A 14,413-nucleotide genomic window follows, 5' to 3' on the forward strand; every position below is an offset into this window, starting at 1 on the left:
CTTTGCTTTACAACTTATTAGTAAAAATAATTTTTATAACTTATGTGTAAAATATGTATCGTCCTGCCATACCCGTCTCGCTGGTGTGAATAAGACAAAAGAGTCCTGTGACCAGGACTGAATTGTTCCTATCTAATAGACCGTCATTACTGACAACACTGTCATTCCAACAAATTATGGTGTGAATTTTGCCATATATATACCTGCACTACACGGGACAAAACGTCTGAATGGCGTAGATTTTTATATAATTTTTGGCACAACTCTATAAATATTACCATATATATACCTGCACTACACGGAACAAAACGTCTGAATGGCGTAGATTTTTATATAATTTTTGGCACAACTCTATAAATATTAGCAATGTGTTTAATAGAAAAATTTCTTAATTCTAGTCTCAAATAACACTACCAATACAAAACACGAAATAGATATTATCACGGTATAGTGTCGGTTCGTCTAGGACCGATATACACGACTTATTGTTCGTCCCTATATTTTCTCACAGAACCGGCATGCAGTTATTTTTGTGTTTCAGCTTCTATTGAGAAGACATGCATGTTGCCGTTGATAGGAATTGGTTAATAGGTCGATCCATGTGAGGATTAATTTCTAGAAACTCACAAAAGCCGAATTTATGATAAACGTAAATTCCGGTGTTAGTATTAAAAACTTATCGGATCTTTTCATGCGTGAATATCCGGGTATGGTAGATGTACCGGATCTTTTCATGCGTGAGAGTCCAGATATAGTAAGCGTATCGGATCTTTCCATACGTGAGAGTCCGGATATGATAGACATACTAATCACACGTCCTATATGTACCAAACCTCTATCTCTCTGCAAACATACGTGAAAACAATCTAGGTTTTGGCTTTTCCTCTGTGCTGCGCACCACTGTCGTCTACTCCATTCCCTCTATCGGTGTGCACCAGCAATCGGGAGAGCAGGTCTCCGGAACCGTCGCCCTCGTGAAGTCTTCCACGGAGAGAGGACGAATAAGGTTTTTAAGAAGCGCTCCGCACGACTGCTCGCTGTTCGTCCATGACGGCTCGTTTTCCTCGTCGATTGGTTGTGGCTCGCTGACGTCAAAATCTTACGCCGCGAGTCGTCAGTGCTACGCCCAATCCTCAGAACAACCTTCTGTACATGTTAGTTATGTTTAATCTAGTTCTGCATCTGTTTAATCTATTCGTGTATAGCTCTTTCGCATACATGTTTAGATTAGATCTGTTTATGTTGGTTGATCCGTATATTGCCATGCTTTCGTTTTACAATGTCATGATTTATTTATGCGATCGATTAAATCATTATATGCTTATATTTTTATCGCAGTTACTGTGGTTATGGTGATAAACGTCATTATCACGACAAGAAACCATCCAAAACAACGATAATCATGCTTCTCGAGGCATCGGGCCATGTGGCAGCCGTGAGTAAAGTACATGACGACATGAGCTCACCTAGCATGGGAATAATCAATAATTAATGTGGGCATCACAACTAGAGAGCACTATCAGCAGGGTTACGGGTCAAGTCACTTCCTAATTACTAGTAGATTCGCATTTCAGCAGTGTTTATATGCGATGCAGCAAGCCAAGTGGAAGCTATAGTTGGCCATAAGGCCCAATGCCCGGCCCAAGGCATGGCGTCACGGCCCGGCCGGTGTTGGGTCCAAGCCAGCTTGGCCCGACGGTTGGGTCTTGCATGGGCCGCACCCTCGACACACTGGGTCGGCCCAGCATGGCCCGGTTCAATAAAAAAATATTTAGGGACCTAAATTATACTTAAATTATTTATATAAGACCTGCCCCAGAAGAAAAGTATGTAAAATAAACTTATTATAGCCATATGTAACATGGTCCAAATAAGAGGACGAGAAATAGACTTATTTCAACAGCCCAAAGAAGTGAGACGAAATATAGACTAATTTAGAAAAGAAGCACGATGGGCTATTTTTCATTTAGGGCCGGCCCAGCACGGCCCAAGTGATATTGGGCCGTGTCTAGGCCGCCGGTGCCAGCACAGTACGCCAGCATGGCCTGACGCATTTTGGAACGAGCTTGACCGTGCCAAATCGGACAGCCCATTTGGCCTACTATAGTGGAAGCATCCACTCATGATCATGCAATTTTGTGCATAGGCTGAATGCCTGAATCAATTCTGTGGGGTGCGAACGATAAATGCGAGGGGGCGCTGGAATCACGAATAGCGTGTGATCAGCACCTCACTTGACAATGAGATTCTGTTCTTGGAAGGCTCGCTTTGTGCTCGTAGGCATCGCATGGTGGAGTATGTGGGCCGGTCAGCTAGTTGACCTAACCTATTAAGTATATATGTCTGGTTGGTTGCATGATCAAATTGACTAGCAGAACATGAACATCGAAGAGCTAAAGACCTACACCGGAATGAAGCAAAACCCTCGGCCATTCACATGGTGGGGAAGATTTTTTTTGTCAACAGTCCCAAAGAAAAACATGAAAAACAAAATGCCTAAGCATAAGCCAACTTGTTTGTAGACATGCAGTGGTTACTTCACAAAATTATTTGGCCAACTTTTGTCAACAAACAACAATATTTATAATTGATATTTCATTTTTTTATACATTCCATAAAAGATGAGTTTTCCTCATCGACCACAATATGACTCCAATCCACCAAATGTGCAAGCTGAGTGTCGAGATTATGTACATCCATTATCAAAGTGGTACGTTGGAAATCCAACGCGAAAACATTGCAAAACATCTCTCTGGTTCATACTCTGGTGCAGTGTGTCCAGCACCCTATATAAAAATAAGTAATGTACAATGTTAAATGCATTCAAAACAAGTAAAAGCATAAAAAACATCCCGAAATGTTTTTCATCATTTTCTTGAATTATTCTTCTATTGCGTTGTAGAAATTGATCTTGAGATATTCAAAGTAGTGACACATTGCGTAATTAATATTGTCTACATGTGAGATAAAGCTATTCTTTGATTTGTAAGATATTGAAGGAATAGCCCACATCATCAATGTTATTCATATATTTGATATGGAAAAAATAGATTACTTTTGTGAGCAAGCTATTCTATGGTTAAAGCTGAGTTTTATGGTTAAAGCATGTCATTGTTTTATAAATGTTGAGTCATGTACACCATCCAACTATAATCGAAACTCTTAAGGTAAATGAATAAAATAATTCACATCTATTCAATACTCTCCCTTATATGCCTCATTAGCAAGCAATAAAATTTGAAATCAGCATATGTGCTTTCGAGACTACGTTGAGTTGCATTCACCAGCTAAGCCAGTTCATTAAAAAGTTTATGCTATTGAGCAAGCACAAACAATTCACTTGTTCTTCAACAATAAGCATTAATTACCAAGTGTATGACATTAATGGTTGGATTCATTTTGCTGATTGCTGTGTGGTGAAGTTTTCATCCATGTAAAACAATATGCTGAATTGAATTTCATCATGAAAAAAAATTATTTATATTTTGCATGTCTATTACATATATTGTTGTTTCTTGCTTCCTAGTTCTCACATGTAGGTTGAAGCATGTGTCATTAAACATTTTTTTATTTTTAGTGGTGTAATTTACCAATATTTTTTAGTGCGCACAAAAAAATTGACATCATTAGCCAATTGCCAAGTATATCCCTTTATTATTATAACTGAAAATTGATTCATACAAGCTGCGAGGTGTATAAATAGATGACATACTTATTTCCTACTCCCTCTATTTCGCAATGCTAGTCTTTCTAGTATTGTCTAGATTCATATAGATGCTACTGAATTTAGACATATATATAAATTATATACATTCATCAATAAATAAATTTAGACAAGACTAGAAAGACTTACAATATGAAACAGTGGTAGTATATTATAAGTTACTCTATCTAGGTTCAACTTAGAACGGTTGCTCACGAAGGTTTTGTGTCACGATTTAGTCCCAACTATAGTCCACCAGGTCAAAGGTCTTCATCATAATATAATGTGTTATCATCTATTGGCTGATTTGGTAATACCACTACAACCTAGATATCCCCAAATTTCATATTTCCAAGGCCTAATTAGCAGCAATGTTTGAATTTTTTGTTGACAACTTCATTAGAGATAACCTTAGCATATAACAATAAATGTAAAAGAATGTGTTTGCTAAATAAGATTTGTGCACTTGCACAAATATATTTTTACCTTTACCGTAGTGAATGTCATATTGTTTTCATATGCTATGGTGAATCTGCAAATAAATTAAACAACATATTATAATCTGAAAAAGTTCGACCTTGTTCAGTACAAACCGAAAAACTTCGACATAGTGACACAATGTATTATAAACTGAAACTGAAAAACTTAATAGTTGCACCTTATTGTTACATAACCAAAACAATAGAACTAACTAATGAACATTGATCTTACCCAGCAGATTGGCCATCCACATGCCAGGCTCTCCAGTCATCCACAATTGGATAGTCAAGTGATCTCACCCAAGCTTGTGTACCCAGAAATGGTATAATGGCATCATGGTCACCACTGCACACAAAATTGGTAAAACAGTTGACAATATTATCATATATCATAGCAGAATAAACGTGCTTTCCTCATGTAGGTATTATGGATGGGTCATGTATGGATTATTGATATGTACAATTTAGTTGCTTGGGAAACATGTAAAAAACGCGCGAATCTGGGGTTGAATGGGGCTGCAGTGTTCAAAATTGCAGACCGCCCCCCCCCCCCCACACACACACCCGGTAAAAAAAAATGGCCTGCCAGCAATTTTACAGTTTTTGTGAATTTTGCAGATTTATTCAAATTGAACAAATTTTTGTTCAAAATTCAAAATATTTCAGACCAAAGTTTCAGTCATATCAATGCCCCCCCCCCCCAACCCAACCCCATCCAGTGAGTGTTATAAAGCCCGCAAACGATAGATTGAGCCATGGTTCAGCGGTTTCTAACATCTTATGGAACAAAGGCAAAGCATTCTAGAGTCAAATTAATTAGTGTGGTTGCAATTATGTGCTGTATAATGAAAAAAAGGTGATACCATTGGATTTTTGATTGTTGCAAAACAAGGTCGGGTTTCCCCTCGAAACCATCCTAGATATAACAGTTTGGTTATTTTTGTGAGCAATTTTAACATCTTTAAGAAAGTACTGCGAGGTACAATATTTCTCGAGTTACTAAAATTTAAAGGATAAATTTTGAGGTGTTTTTTTAAGAAGAGTAAAATTGCCCTATTTTTGAACTTTAGTGCTCGATGGCGAGTACCAACTACAAAACGGATACCAACAGATACTATGAACATAGCAATGGATTTCCAATCTAGAAACAATTGTTTATTAAAATATTTCTCTTTCATCTCTAGATAGTGAATATATATATATATATATATCAAAATTAAAAAAACATGCCTAGCCTTTTATCGTAGAAATTAGATATAGGTACAAGTTTTTTGTCTTTTTCTTTGTAGTCATGCCTTGTAGTTTGAGCAGTCCTATTTAAACACCGGCCCTAGATGGGCTTCAAGCTGGACCTAGAAATAGCTCGTCCAAAAACAACTAGGCTCGAGCCTAACCCGAGCCTAATTAACAATTAATAAAAAACCTCAGGGCTAGCCTGACCCACGGACTTTCTCAAGTCAGGCCGGGCTTATTAAGTCTGTTCATAAATTTCCAGTATTTTTTTTTTTTTGGCTTCAATACATATAGGCATAGGTTCCGCCGGATGCTTGATTGGGCTGGGCCGGACCTGATCTGAACAGGCCTAGTTAATTTTGGGTGCTCTTAAAATGGCGTTAACAAATTGCTTGTACAGCCAACTACGCAATGTTCAGAGATAATATTCAGTTACCTGTACACCAGAGCACGGTAACCCTTTAGTGTAACACTCCGATGGTACTTTGTGCTGCTCTTGATGTCAATGGCGTATGGCAGATCATTTTCGTGGCACCTAACCCATTCATTTACAGTGCCCTGCAAATATTAATTAGCCGTGTTGAGAATTCCAAAACATACAAAAAAGAAAGTGATTGACAGAAAATATTTACCTTTTTTATTCCCAGTGTGTTTCGTGTGACGTTGCTGTTTGCCCAGAAATATGACAAATAGTTTGCGTAGACCTGCGCGCGGTTGCAAATATGACAAATAGCTTGGACAGCACAGTAAGATCAGAAACAGGCTTATTTCTATTTGGTTGGATGATGTTATCACTTATCAAATTAAGACAACAAGAAAATAAATATAAAACAATATATTGTTTTATATTTATTTTCTGGTTTAAGATATAATGTGCCCTTTCAGTATTTTATGATATCTCATTTCCTCAATTGATAACTCAACTTCTGTAGCTGTACAGGGTGGCCGATGAGATTACTTACACCACATTCTATTGAGGGCTGAGCAGGTGGATGCTTTAGTACTCCATGCTCCTTCTCCAACATCTTTCTGTCTAATGTCTCGTGGTACCGTATGGGGGACACATAAATACACTCCCTGCCCAAAATGTACGCCTTCGAAATTTCGTCTAATAGCTGCAGTGAAAGAGCAGTTTATTAATCAAGTTTCTAACCCTTCAAAACAATTACTGGTTGTTCATTAAGGAAAACCCCCTAGAATAAGAAGGACATACTACCTTCGTCCCTATATGTTTTATGTCGTTGACTTTTTGATACATATTTGCCCGTTTGTTTTATTTAAATTTCTCTAAATAATATGTAAAGCTATATATATGCATAAAAATATATTTAATAATAAATAATATGATATAAAAATAATTAATAATTATGTAATGTTTTAAATAAGATGAGTAGTCAAACATGTATAAAAAAAAAGTCATCGGCATCAAACATTTAGGTATGGAGAGAGTAATAGTTTATTAAGCGAACTTTATTTTACCAAATATGACCCATATTTTGATCACACATCTTCTAATTTGTCACAGTAGAATTATGGAGCTATAGCTGTCAGCTACGGCAGTTGACCGAAAGATAGGTTAATTAAGAGACGGTTGCATTGTCCGGGTATGCTAGTATTTAAACCTTAAAATTAATATTGCTAGGAAACAAAATCTAAACAGTCCACGATATATACCCCTCGACACATTTTATAGAACACAAACTCTTAATATGATCTAAGATAATAAAATTATAATCCAACTAAGGAAGGCTGAATCTTTATGGAGTTTTCTATATCCGTATGTTCCACGTGCTAATATTAATGGTGATACTATACAAATAAGAATTTTATAATCTTGTTTTAAAATATAAATTATCTTATAATGTCATTTTTAGTATTTTTATTAACCTACATGCTAGTTGGGCAGTATAGCAAACAGCTCATTAAATAGAGAAACAGTTAAGAAATTAAAACGCTTATGGTGTAGTCCCACGTCTAGATCGAAGGCAAGCTTCATGGGCTTTCAAATGATTAGTTGGCCCACCACGTTAAATCACTATTGATTTATGGTGCATATTTTATAATACATCTAATAGACGGTTAGATTTTTTCTAATTAACGTGAGGGCTCGTAGAAAGTGCCCAATTAGTATAGCTACAGATATAGATAGATATATTTACTCTCACACTTTACAATACATATAACTGTTTGTAGAATATAAATTCTAGGAAGTGTAGGTATACCAATAATTAGCTTAAACTTGATCATTTCAAATAATTTACCCTATATAACCAGAACAATAGCCACTCTTTGTTCAATATTATAAGAGCAACTCCAACAGCTCCTCATCCTAACTTGCCATCTCTGTTTTTTTGGGTAAATTGCAAAAAAACTGGCTCCAACAGCTTTCCATCCAGGTTGCCAAATTATAGCAATTTACCATATCCTCCTATTTGCGCGCATATCTGGGAGTCGGCGTTTCACTTGGCATCCAGGAGAGTACGACGTTCGCGCCTCCACCAGGATATTTCATCGTTCTTTTTTTTTTGTTGTTGTGCCGATGCCCTCCCGTAGCCGCTCGGCACCCCCCCGGAGCCGCTCGGAGGCCTGCCGTCCGGCACCCCTCCCAGCGCCCCCACGCCACCCCGACGTCCAACGAACTCCTCGCAGCCGGCGCCGCGCGTCCGCCCGCACCAGAGCCATCACCGAACGCGTCGCCATTCCACAGCTCCCACCCGGAGGCCCCCGTGTCGTCGGCCGCACCGACGTACTCCGCGGCGAGAACCTTGGACCGGAACCTGACGTGCTCGTCGACGGCGAAGCGGCGCGCGTAGGCGGCGAGGTAGTCAACGACCTAGTCGTGGCGCGGGTGGAGGTCGACGGAGTCCGGCCATGGGAAGTTGGAGACGCGGTAGGCGACGTGCAGCTACTGGAGCTTGGTGGAGGTGAGTGTGTGCGCTACTGGCCACCGATGGACGCGCCAGCCTCGAACACCACCGGCCAGAAGCCCCACGCCAGGAGGTGCTTGCACGCGGCCACGCCGCTCGTACCGTCGCCGACGATCTCCACCCCCTTCGCCCTGTGCTCCATTCAATTTGGTCCAATGGTGTGGTATGTCACAGTTCACCTATTCGTAATGTTTATACTATACTTGGTTTAGAAATGGGTCCAAGTCACGTGGAGGCATTTATTTATTATCGGAGAATTGCCAATCTATGATCTCGTCAACTCAACCGTTTTGGTGACTATGTCTGTTTTGGCAAATGGAATTTAGGTAACCGTTGGAGATAAAATAATTTTTCGTTTGTCATATTATATACCAAGTTGCTAAAACAGCAGATTTGGCAAACTATTTTTGTCTAACTGTTGGAGTTGCTCTAAATAGGCCAGTAGTACGAAATGGGCCAAATAGCCACCCCATCTTTCAGCTGACGAAAATAATTAGTGCTGCTACAGTGTTAGGATTTCTATATTCATCTTCTCCATCACAGGATTGTTGTTTTCCTTTTTTTAGCAACGGGACCACCTTCCACTCTACTGATTCAGGTGCAGCCTTCCTGCTATATCTATTATATTTTGCTTATATGTTGCTCTTTAATAAGCAAACATTGTCGTTATTAATTTACTTATCATAATGATAAGCTCATGAAAGTTATCATAAAATGGTAGTTGTTGAATTTTTAACTATGTGAATATAATCGTCTTACCAAATTTCCTATATTACACGTGTATTGTAGAAAAAATAATTATGCATATATTATTGTGTTTTTTTTTGGTCCAGGTCATTGCGATTGTAGAGTTTGATGTCTATATATAGATTAAGATAATATCATAATGCAAGATATTGTCCACCGACAGAAAATAAGACATATTTTCTATGACCACCCTGGAGAAGCCTGCACAAGCAGCGCAACTTCATTCCATTTTTTTTTGTTTGTTTCAAAGATTTTGTTACGGAGTATTTTATTCGTTCTGTGGAAGGGACTTGCTGCACGTATGTCGGAGCGTTAATTATGATCGAATTTTTTTTATAAAAAAACATGAAAGGTTGAAGAGATTTGTTACAATCTAATAAATGATATCTTTACCGTACTAAATCATTTTTTACCATTAAATTTAGCTGAGTAGAATGGATATGGTTAAAATACAATGATAAAAACAATTTGATATCGTGAAACAGCGTTACTATTTATTTAGATCGGAGTAAATATTAATGTCCCTTTGAAGGGTCTAGAACATCCTCCAGTGTTCGCTGCTACTTAAGTTTCGTCTTTTCACACCTTTTGTCATTTAGTGAATATATTTATATTTAAAGGACGATGTGACATATTCTGTTTACATCTTAGGTTTCACATTTCTCTACCTAATATTATTAGTAGAACGAAAAAACATATACTACGCCCACCCACTCTGATAGTAACTTTCAATAGTTACTCTTTGACCTTCCAAACATTAAAAAGTAATCGTCACGTATAAAACATGGTAAATAATGTAATAATTCATAAAACTATGTTTTTTCATTTATTTTAGATATTATTATAATATATATTTGTTTTATCAGTAGAAAATAACCGTACTCACCTAGTCAGACTTCTTTTTTTTTTAGATCGAACACCTAGTCAGACTGAAAAAGACTGACTTTCCTATGGACACACAAGAAAATGTTGTGTTTTTATAGGCATGTGATGTGTTAATGCTGTCGGAATTCTAGTGAAAAATCATTTCCTTATTCAGGAACTGTCATGAAAATTGAAATCATCTCAGAGAAAGAAAATGGGAGTGTGCTGGTGTTCTTACACTGTTAAACCTGGCTAAAGCTTGCTGGCAAATCACATTGCTGGGGTTCTTATAATCCTCTTCTTCGCAGTTCAACATTATCATCTAATAAAGACCGACCACATGAAGAGTAAACTAGGCTCACGCTGGAATCTTTGCAGGACGTAATTAAAATTTGTGGAAAGCGTGTTCATTTGTTTACCTCGTATAACTGATCTGAAATGATCCCGACGCCGTGGGAATACGGCACTCTCGAATCGTAGTCAACCTTCTCACCTGTTACAGGATTACCTACGAGATAGCCCTGACCATCTCCCAAATTCAAATTACTTTGCCACGGAGTCGTAATCATATCTTGATACGGATATGATATGTTCGTATTTTTTAAGCTTGGTCTGTAATCTGGTTAATTATCTCTAACAGCAGTGCTCATAATTAAATGATCACGCCTAAAACGACGGGATTTGTATCTTTGTTTATAAAAAGATATGACCAATACCTTGAGATTAAGCGTCGGTCTGACCCCAGCTTCAATATCTGTGAACAGAGCAATCCTCATTAAGCTTTTGGGTAACAATGATCGATCCTGGCTCCTGAGACCGTGCAGAAATCTGGAAAATAAGGTGAAAATGGAGCACCTTCCGAGATCTTCTGTGCGATAAACGGGACGATCTTTCCGCCGCCCGAGTCCCCTCCGACGTAGAACGGATTCGAGAGGAACTCCGGATGCTCACTGAACCACTGAAGAAGCAGAGTATCCGAGCGAGAAGAGGATGAAACCAAGAACAACTTAACTAACAGCATGTGCAAACAGCATGTGTATTTTACCTCCCTGAGAAGCTTGACGAGCTGCAGCGAAGCGGAGACCTCGCCGACGTCGTAGCCGCTGGGGTCCCGGGAGTAGGAGAAGCCGGCGCCGACCGGCGAGTCGACGAAGAGGATGCTGGCCACCTTGGTCCACGTGTAGGGATGGTACCGCAGCCGCGGGAGCTCGCCGTTGTACGGCTCGATGACCACCTTCAACGGGCCTGCATTCATGGAACCAAATGCCGTACTCCTCTCCCACATACTACTATTTATAGAGTACTAATCAGTGCAACGGGTATTGGGGACGGTTTGGTTGCTCACCGATCTCGAAGAAAATGGCGCTGAGCACGGAGCAGCGGTCGCCGCCGGTGAGCCAGAGCAGGACGGGGTCGGTGCCCGGGTCGCCCTCCGACTCGATGAAGTAGTAGAAGAGCTCCGCGCCGTTCTCCTCGTCGACGGTCACGTACCTGGAGAACAGAGTATCACGACCTCCTGACGCTGAACAGCGCAAAGGAATCGTTAGAGCAGATGGAGAAACATGGCTCACCCGGTCTCGATTCGGGACGGCAGCGCGCCGTCGAACCCCGGCAGGCTGGTGACCTTGGTGCGCGTCAGGCAACCGGCAGCAGAGACGGCGCAAAAGCAGAGCAGGACGGCGGCGACGGCGAGCCGCGTAGCCATCTCGCCGCCGGTGGAGAGTCAGAGGCCGGCCGTCGACCGACCCCCTCCCAGTCGTACGTTATTGCCCAACTTCACCTCCAGGCTCGAGAAGAAGCGCGGCAAAGGGGCGGTGCGCGGCGACCTGCAGCCCGATCGATCAAGCAGAAGCTCTAGTAGCTAGGTGTCACGGTTGTTTTGTCCGCCACCGCCTCCCTCACCGATCGACCGACGACCGACCAATCTCGGTGAAGCCGTGCCGTGATGGCCCAGCTGATCAGCAACATGGATGCGATGTCTCGTAGTGAGAGAGAGAGAGAGAGAGAGATGGAGCCGTGTGATGGAGTTGGCTGCTGCACGTACGGCACCGCGCTAGCACATGCTGCCAGTACTGGTCACCGGCTTTATCTTGACAAGTTATATATTTCTCATATATGCACGTGTTGCTTACGATTAGGATCGGGTGTCGTAGCTATCGATTCCAGTGGAGAGGTCGGCCATGTTTAGGTTTTCGTAAAAGTCACTCGAACGTTTTATTGGACGTCGCAAGGTTTTCACATGAATAAAAAAAAATAAATTTTAGATTCCAACTAAAAATCACGAGACAAATCTTTTAAGTCTAATTAATTCGTCATTAGCACCCGTTGGATACCGTAACACTTATAGCTAACTATGTTCTATTCGTCTCACGATTTTCCCCATAACTATTTAATTAGTTTTAATGTTCATGTATATTTAATGCTTCATTTAGATGTTCAAAGATTCGATATAATGTTTTTTGAAAAAAGTTTTTGGAACTAAACCGGGCCTAATCTTTTCTTCCTATTCCACTGTATGGTGGGAAAGTATTATAGATATTCACGCGTCTAATTCTAGTTATGGAAAAAATTATAAAAATAAATATACAACTGCACAAACATGAAGCTACGGTAGTTCAAATATGATTTCTAAAATATTATAAATAAATCTGTTTATAGCAACACCGAAGAAACAAAATGTGCGGTGGCGAAGTGGGATGGGTTGGTGTAGCTCATAGAAGGAGTGGAGACTTATTTTACCATACTTAAAAAAGTATCTTTAAGTTACCAAAAATTAAAAAGCAAAAATCTAGTACCTTAGAGCAAGTTCAATAGCATAGCCAACTGCTGGATATAAATTGTCTATAATCCAATTTAATAGTCAATTCATACAATAGTTATATACTACATAATTAATATCCGGTCTGACCTATCACACACACATGTGTTTTGGAGTCTGTGTGCTATAGTTGGCTACAAATCTGTAGCCAGCTGTTCTTCTCTCTCATCTCTTATCAACTTAAAATATGTTTATAGCTGGATTATAATCTGCTATTGTACCTGCTCTTGAGGTACTAAACTTTTACGCTGAAAATTATGATAACTCAGTGTACTTTTCTAATAATGGTAAAAACTATTTCTTCGGAGTTATTCTAATGCTCTCGAGTATAACACATTAAATAAACAAGCTAGTATATATGCAGCCTATCTACTCCACTCCTTGCGATGTGCGCAATTACGAGCATGCACTATGCTCCGACATGGCAGGTGGCTCTAGCCCACAGCATCGGAGCCAGCATGCCACGACGCCATACACCGCACTCCGGCGAAGATGTGCGTTACCTGCAGAGTCCATAGGAGCCTTGTCACAAAATGTCAGAAAGCTGGGGAGATTGAGAGAAGAGAGAGGCGCCAACCGAAACCGGAAAGGAGAGAGAGGCGCCACAGGAGCGCAGTCACCGAGCTCACTCTACTCCGCCGGCCGCCGCGCCGTTGATCCGCGCCGCCGACCGCCGCGCCGCCGACCGCCGCGCCGTCGACGCCGACGCCGGCCACCGCCACCGTCCGCGACCCATCGCCAACGTCCCTGACGCGCCACCGCGTGGATCTGGCGTCCCCGGCGCGCCGCCGCGCGGATCCGGCGTCCTCCGCTCACCCGACGCCTGGATCTATTGCCGTCGGCCGCCGAGGTCGCTGCTGCGGCCCTCGCCGTCGCTGCCCGATCTGCGGCCGCCGCCGTCACCCACCGAGGTCGTCGCCCACCTAGATCCGGCGCCCGGCCCGTCGCCCGCCCTGCTCCGTGGCCGCCGCCGACGCGCCGCCGTGTTCGCCGTCGACCACGGCTACCGCCGAGCTCCTCCGATCGGAAAAGAGGGGAGAGAGCTCGGGAGGAGGAGGGGGAGGGGAGAGAGGGAGAGAAGAGAGAGTTGACAGGGAAAAAAAGTTTTGTGAGACCCATCTAGAACACTTTTCATTAGGGGTTGGTATCCTTATCCTATGTGGCAGACTATGGCTCCTCAGCATGCGTAGTGCATGCCCGAACAGCCAGACCACGGCCACCCATGCTCCTAAGGAGCAGGGCAAAAAGCACTAGCGTGCTGTGCGCTCCTCCACGCTTCATCCATCACTCATCAGGCATGATCCTAATGACGCAACCATTAGGATACTGCTTGCACCTGTGCATGCATTCACACGACTGACCGGCCTGCTACTACACCCAGTAAGCTTTCCATCCGTAGGACTCCGATTGGCACTACCTCTAATTTGGCAGAATTATTGGCACACCACCTGTTGCTGCATGCATACATTAGCAGGCATGCTACGACAACATACTAAGGCCGCGTTAGATGGGAGGGGAAAATGGACTAGGTATTCGGCGCGAAAAACGTAGTAATAGATTAGTACATGATTAATTAATTATTAAGTCTAAAAAATAAAAAATATATTGATATATTTTTTAAAAAACCTTTTCTATAGAAAAT

The 14,413-nt window shown here is 41.3% G+C and overlaps 1 protein-coding gene and 1 long non-coding RNA gene across 3 annotated transcripts; both read right to left on the reverse strand.

Moving 5' to 3' along the window:
- Positions 1–2,452: 2,452 nt before the first annotated feature.
- On the reverse strand, positions 2,453–11,934 carry LOC102713677 (serine carboxypeptidase-like 7). Of its 2 annotated transcripts, XM_006662801.3 has the most exons (13): positions 11,525–11,934; positions 11,299–11,444; positions 10,999–11,198; positions 10,809–10,911; positions 10,670–10,707; positions 10,373–10,474; positions 10,192–10,275; positions 6,378–6,530; positions 6,048–6,119; positions 5,852–5,973; positions 4,415–4,528; positions 4,190–4,235; positions 2,453–2,786 (listed from the first exon to the last, which is right to left on the reverse strand). In XM_006662801.3, exons 1-13 carry the CDS (start codon positions 11,656–11,658, stop codon positions 2,703–2,705), a joined length of 1,398 nt encoding a protein of 465 aa, XP_006662864.1. In that variant the 5' UTR covers positions 11,659–11,934; the 3' UTR covers positions 2,453–2,702. The 2 variants fall into 2 exon arrangements, with proteins under 2 accessions (XP_006662864.1, XP_015698087.1); XM_015842601.2 differs by lacking the exons at positions 10,192–10,275; positions 10,373–10,474 and having other exon boundaries at positions 11,525–11,933.
- Positions 11,935–12,780: 846 nt separating this feature from the next.
- Positions 12,781–13,926, reverse strand: LOC107305290. Its single transcript, XR_001551421.2, has 2 exons — positions 13,349–13,926; positions 12,781–13,274 (listed from the first exon to the last, which is right to left on the reverse strand). It is a non-coding gene; the product is annotated as an uncharacterized LOC107305290 (long non-coding RNA).
- Between the last annotated feature and the right edge of the window lie 487 nt (positions 13,927–14,413).

This window comes from Oryza brachyantha, chromosome 11, assembly GCF_000231095.2.
Source record: "Oryza brachyantha chromosome 11, ObraRS2, whole genome shotgun sequence".
Classification (NCBI taxonomy): domain Eukaryota; kingdom Viridiplantae; phylum Streptophyta; class Magnoliopsida; order Poales; family Poaceae; genus Oryza; species Oryza brachyantha.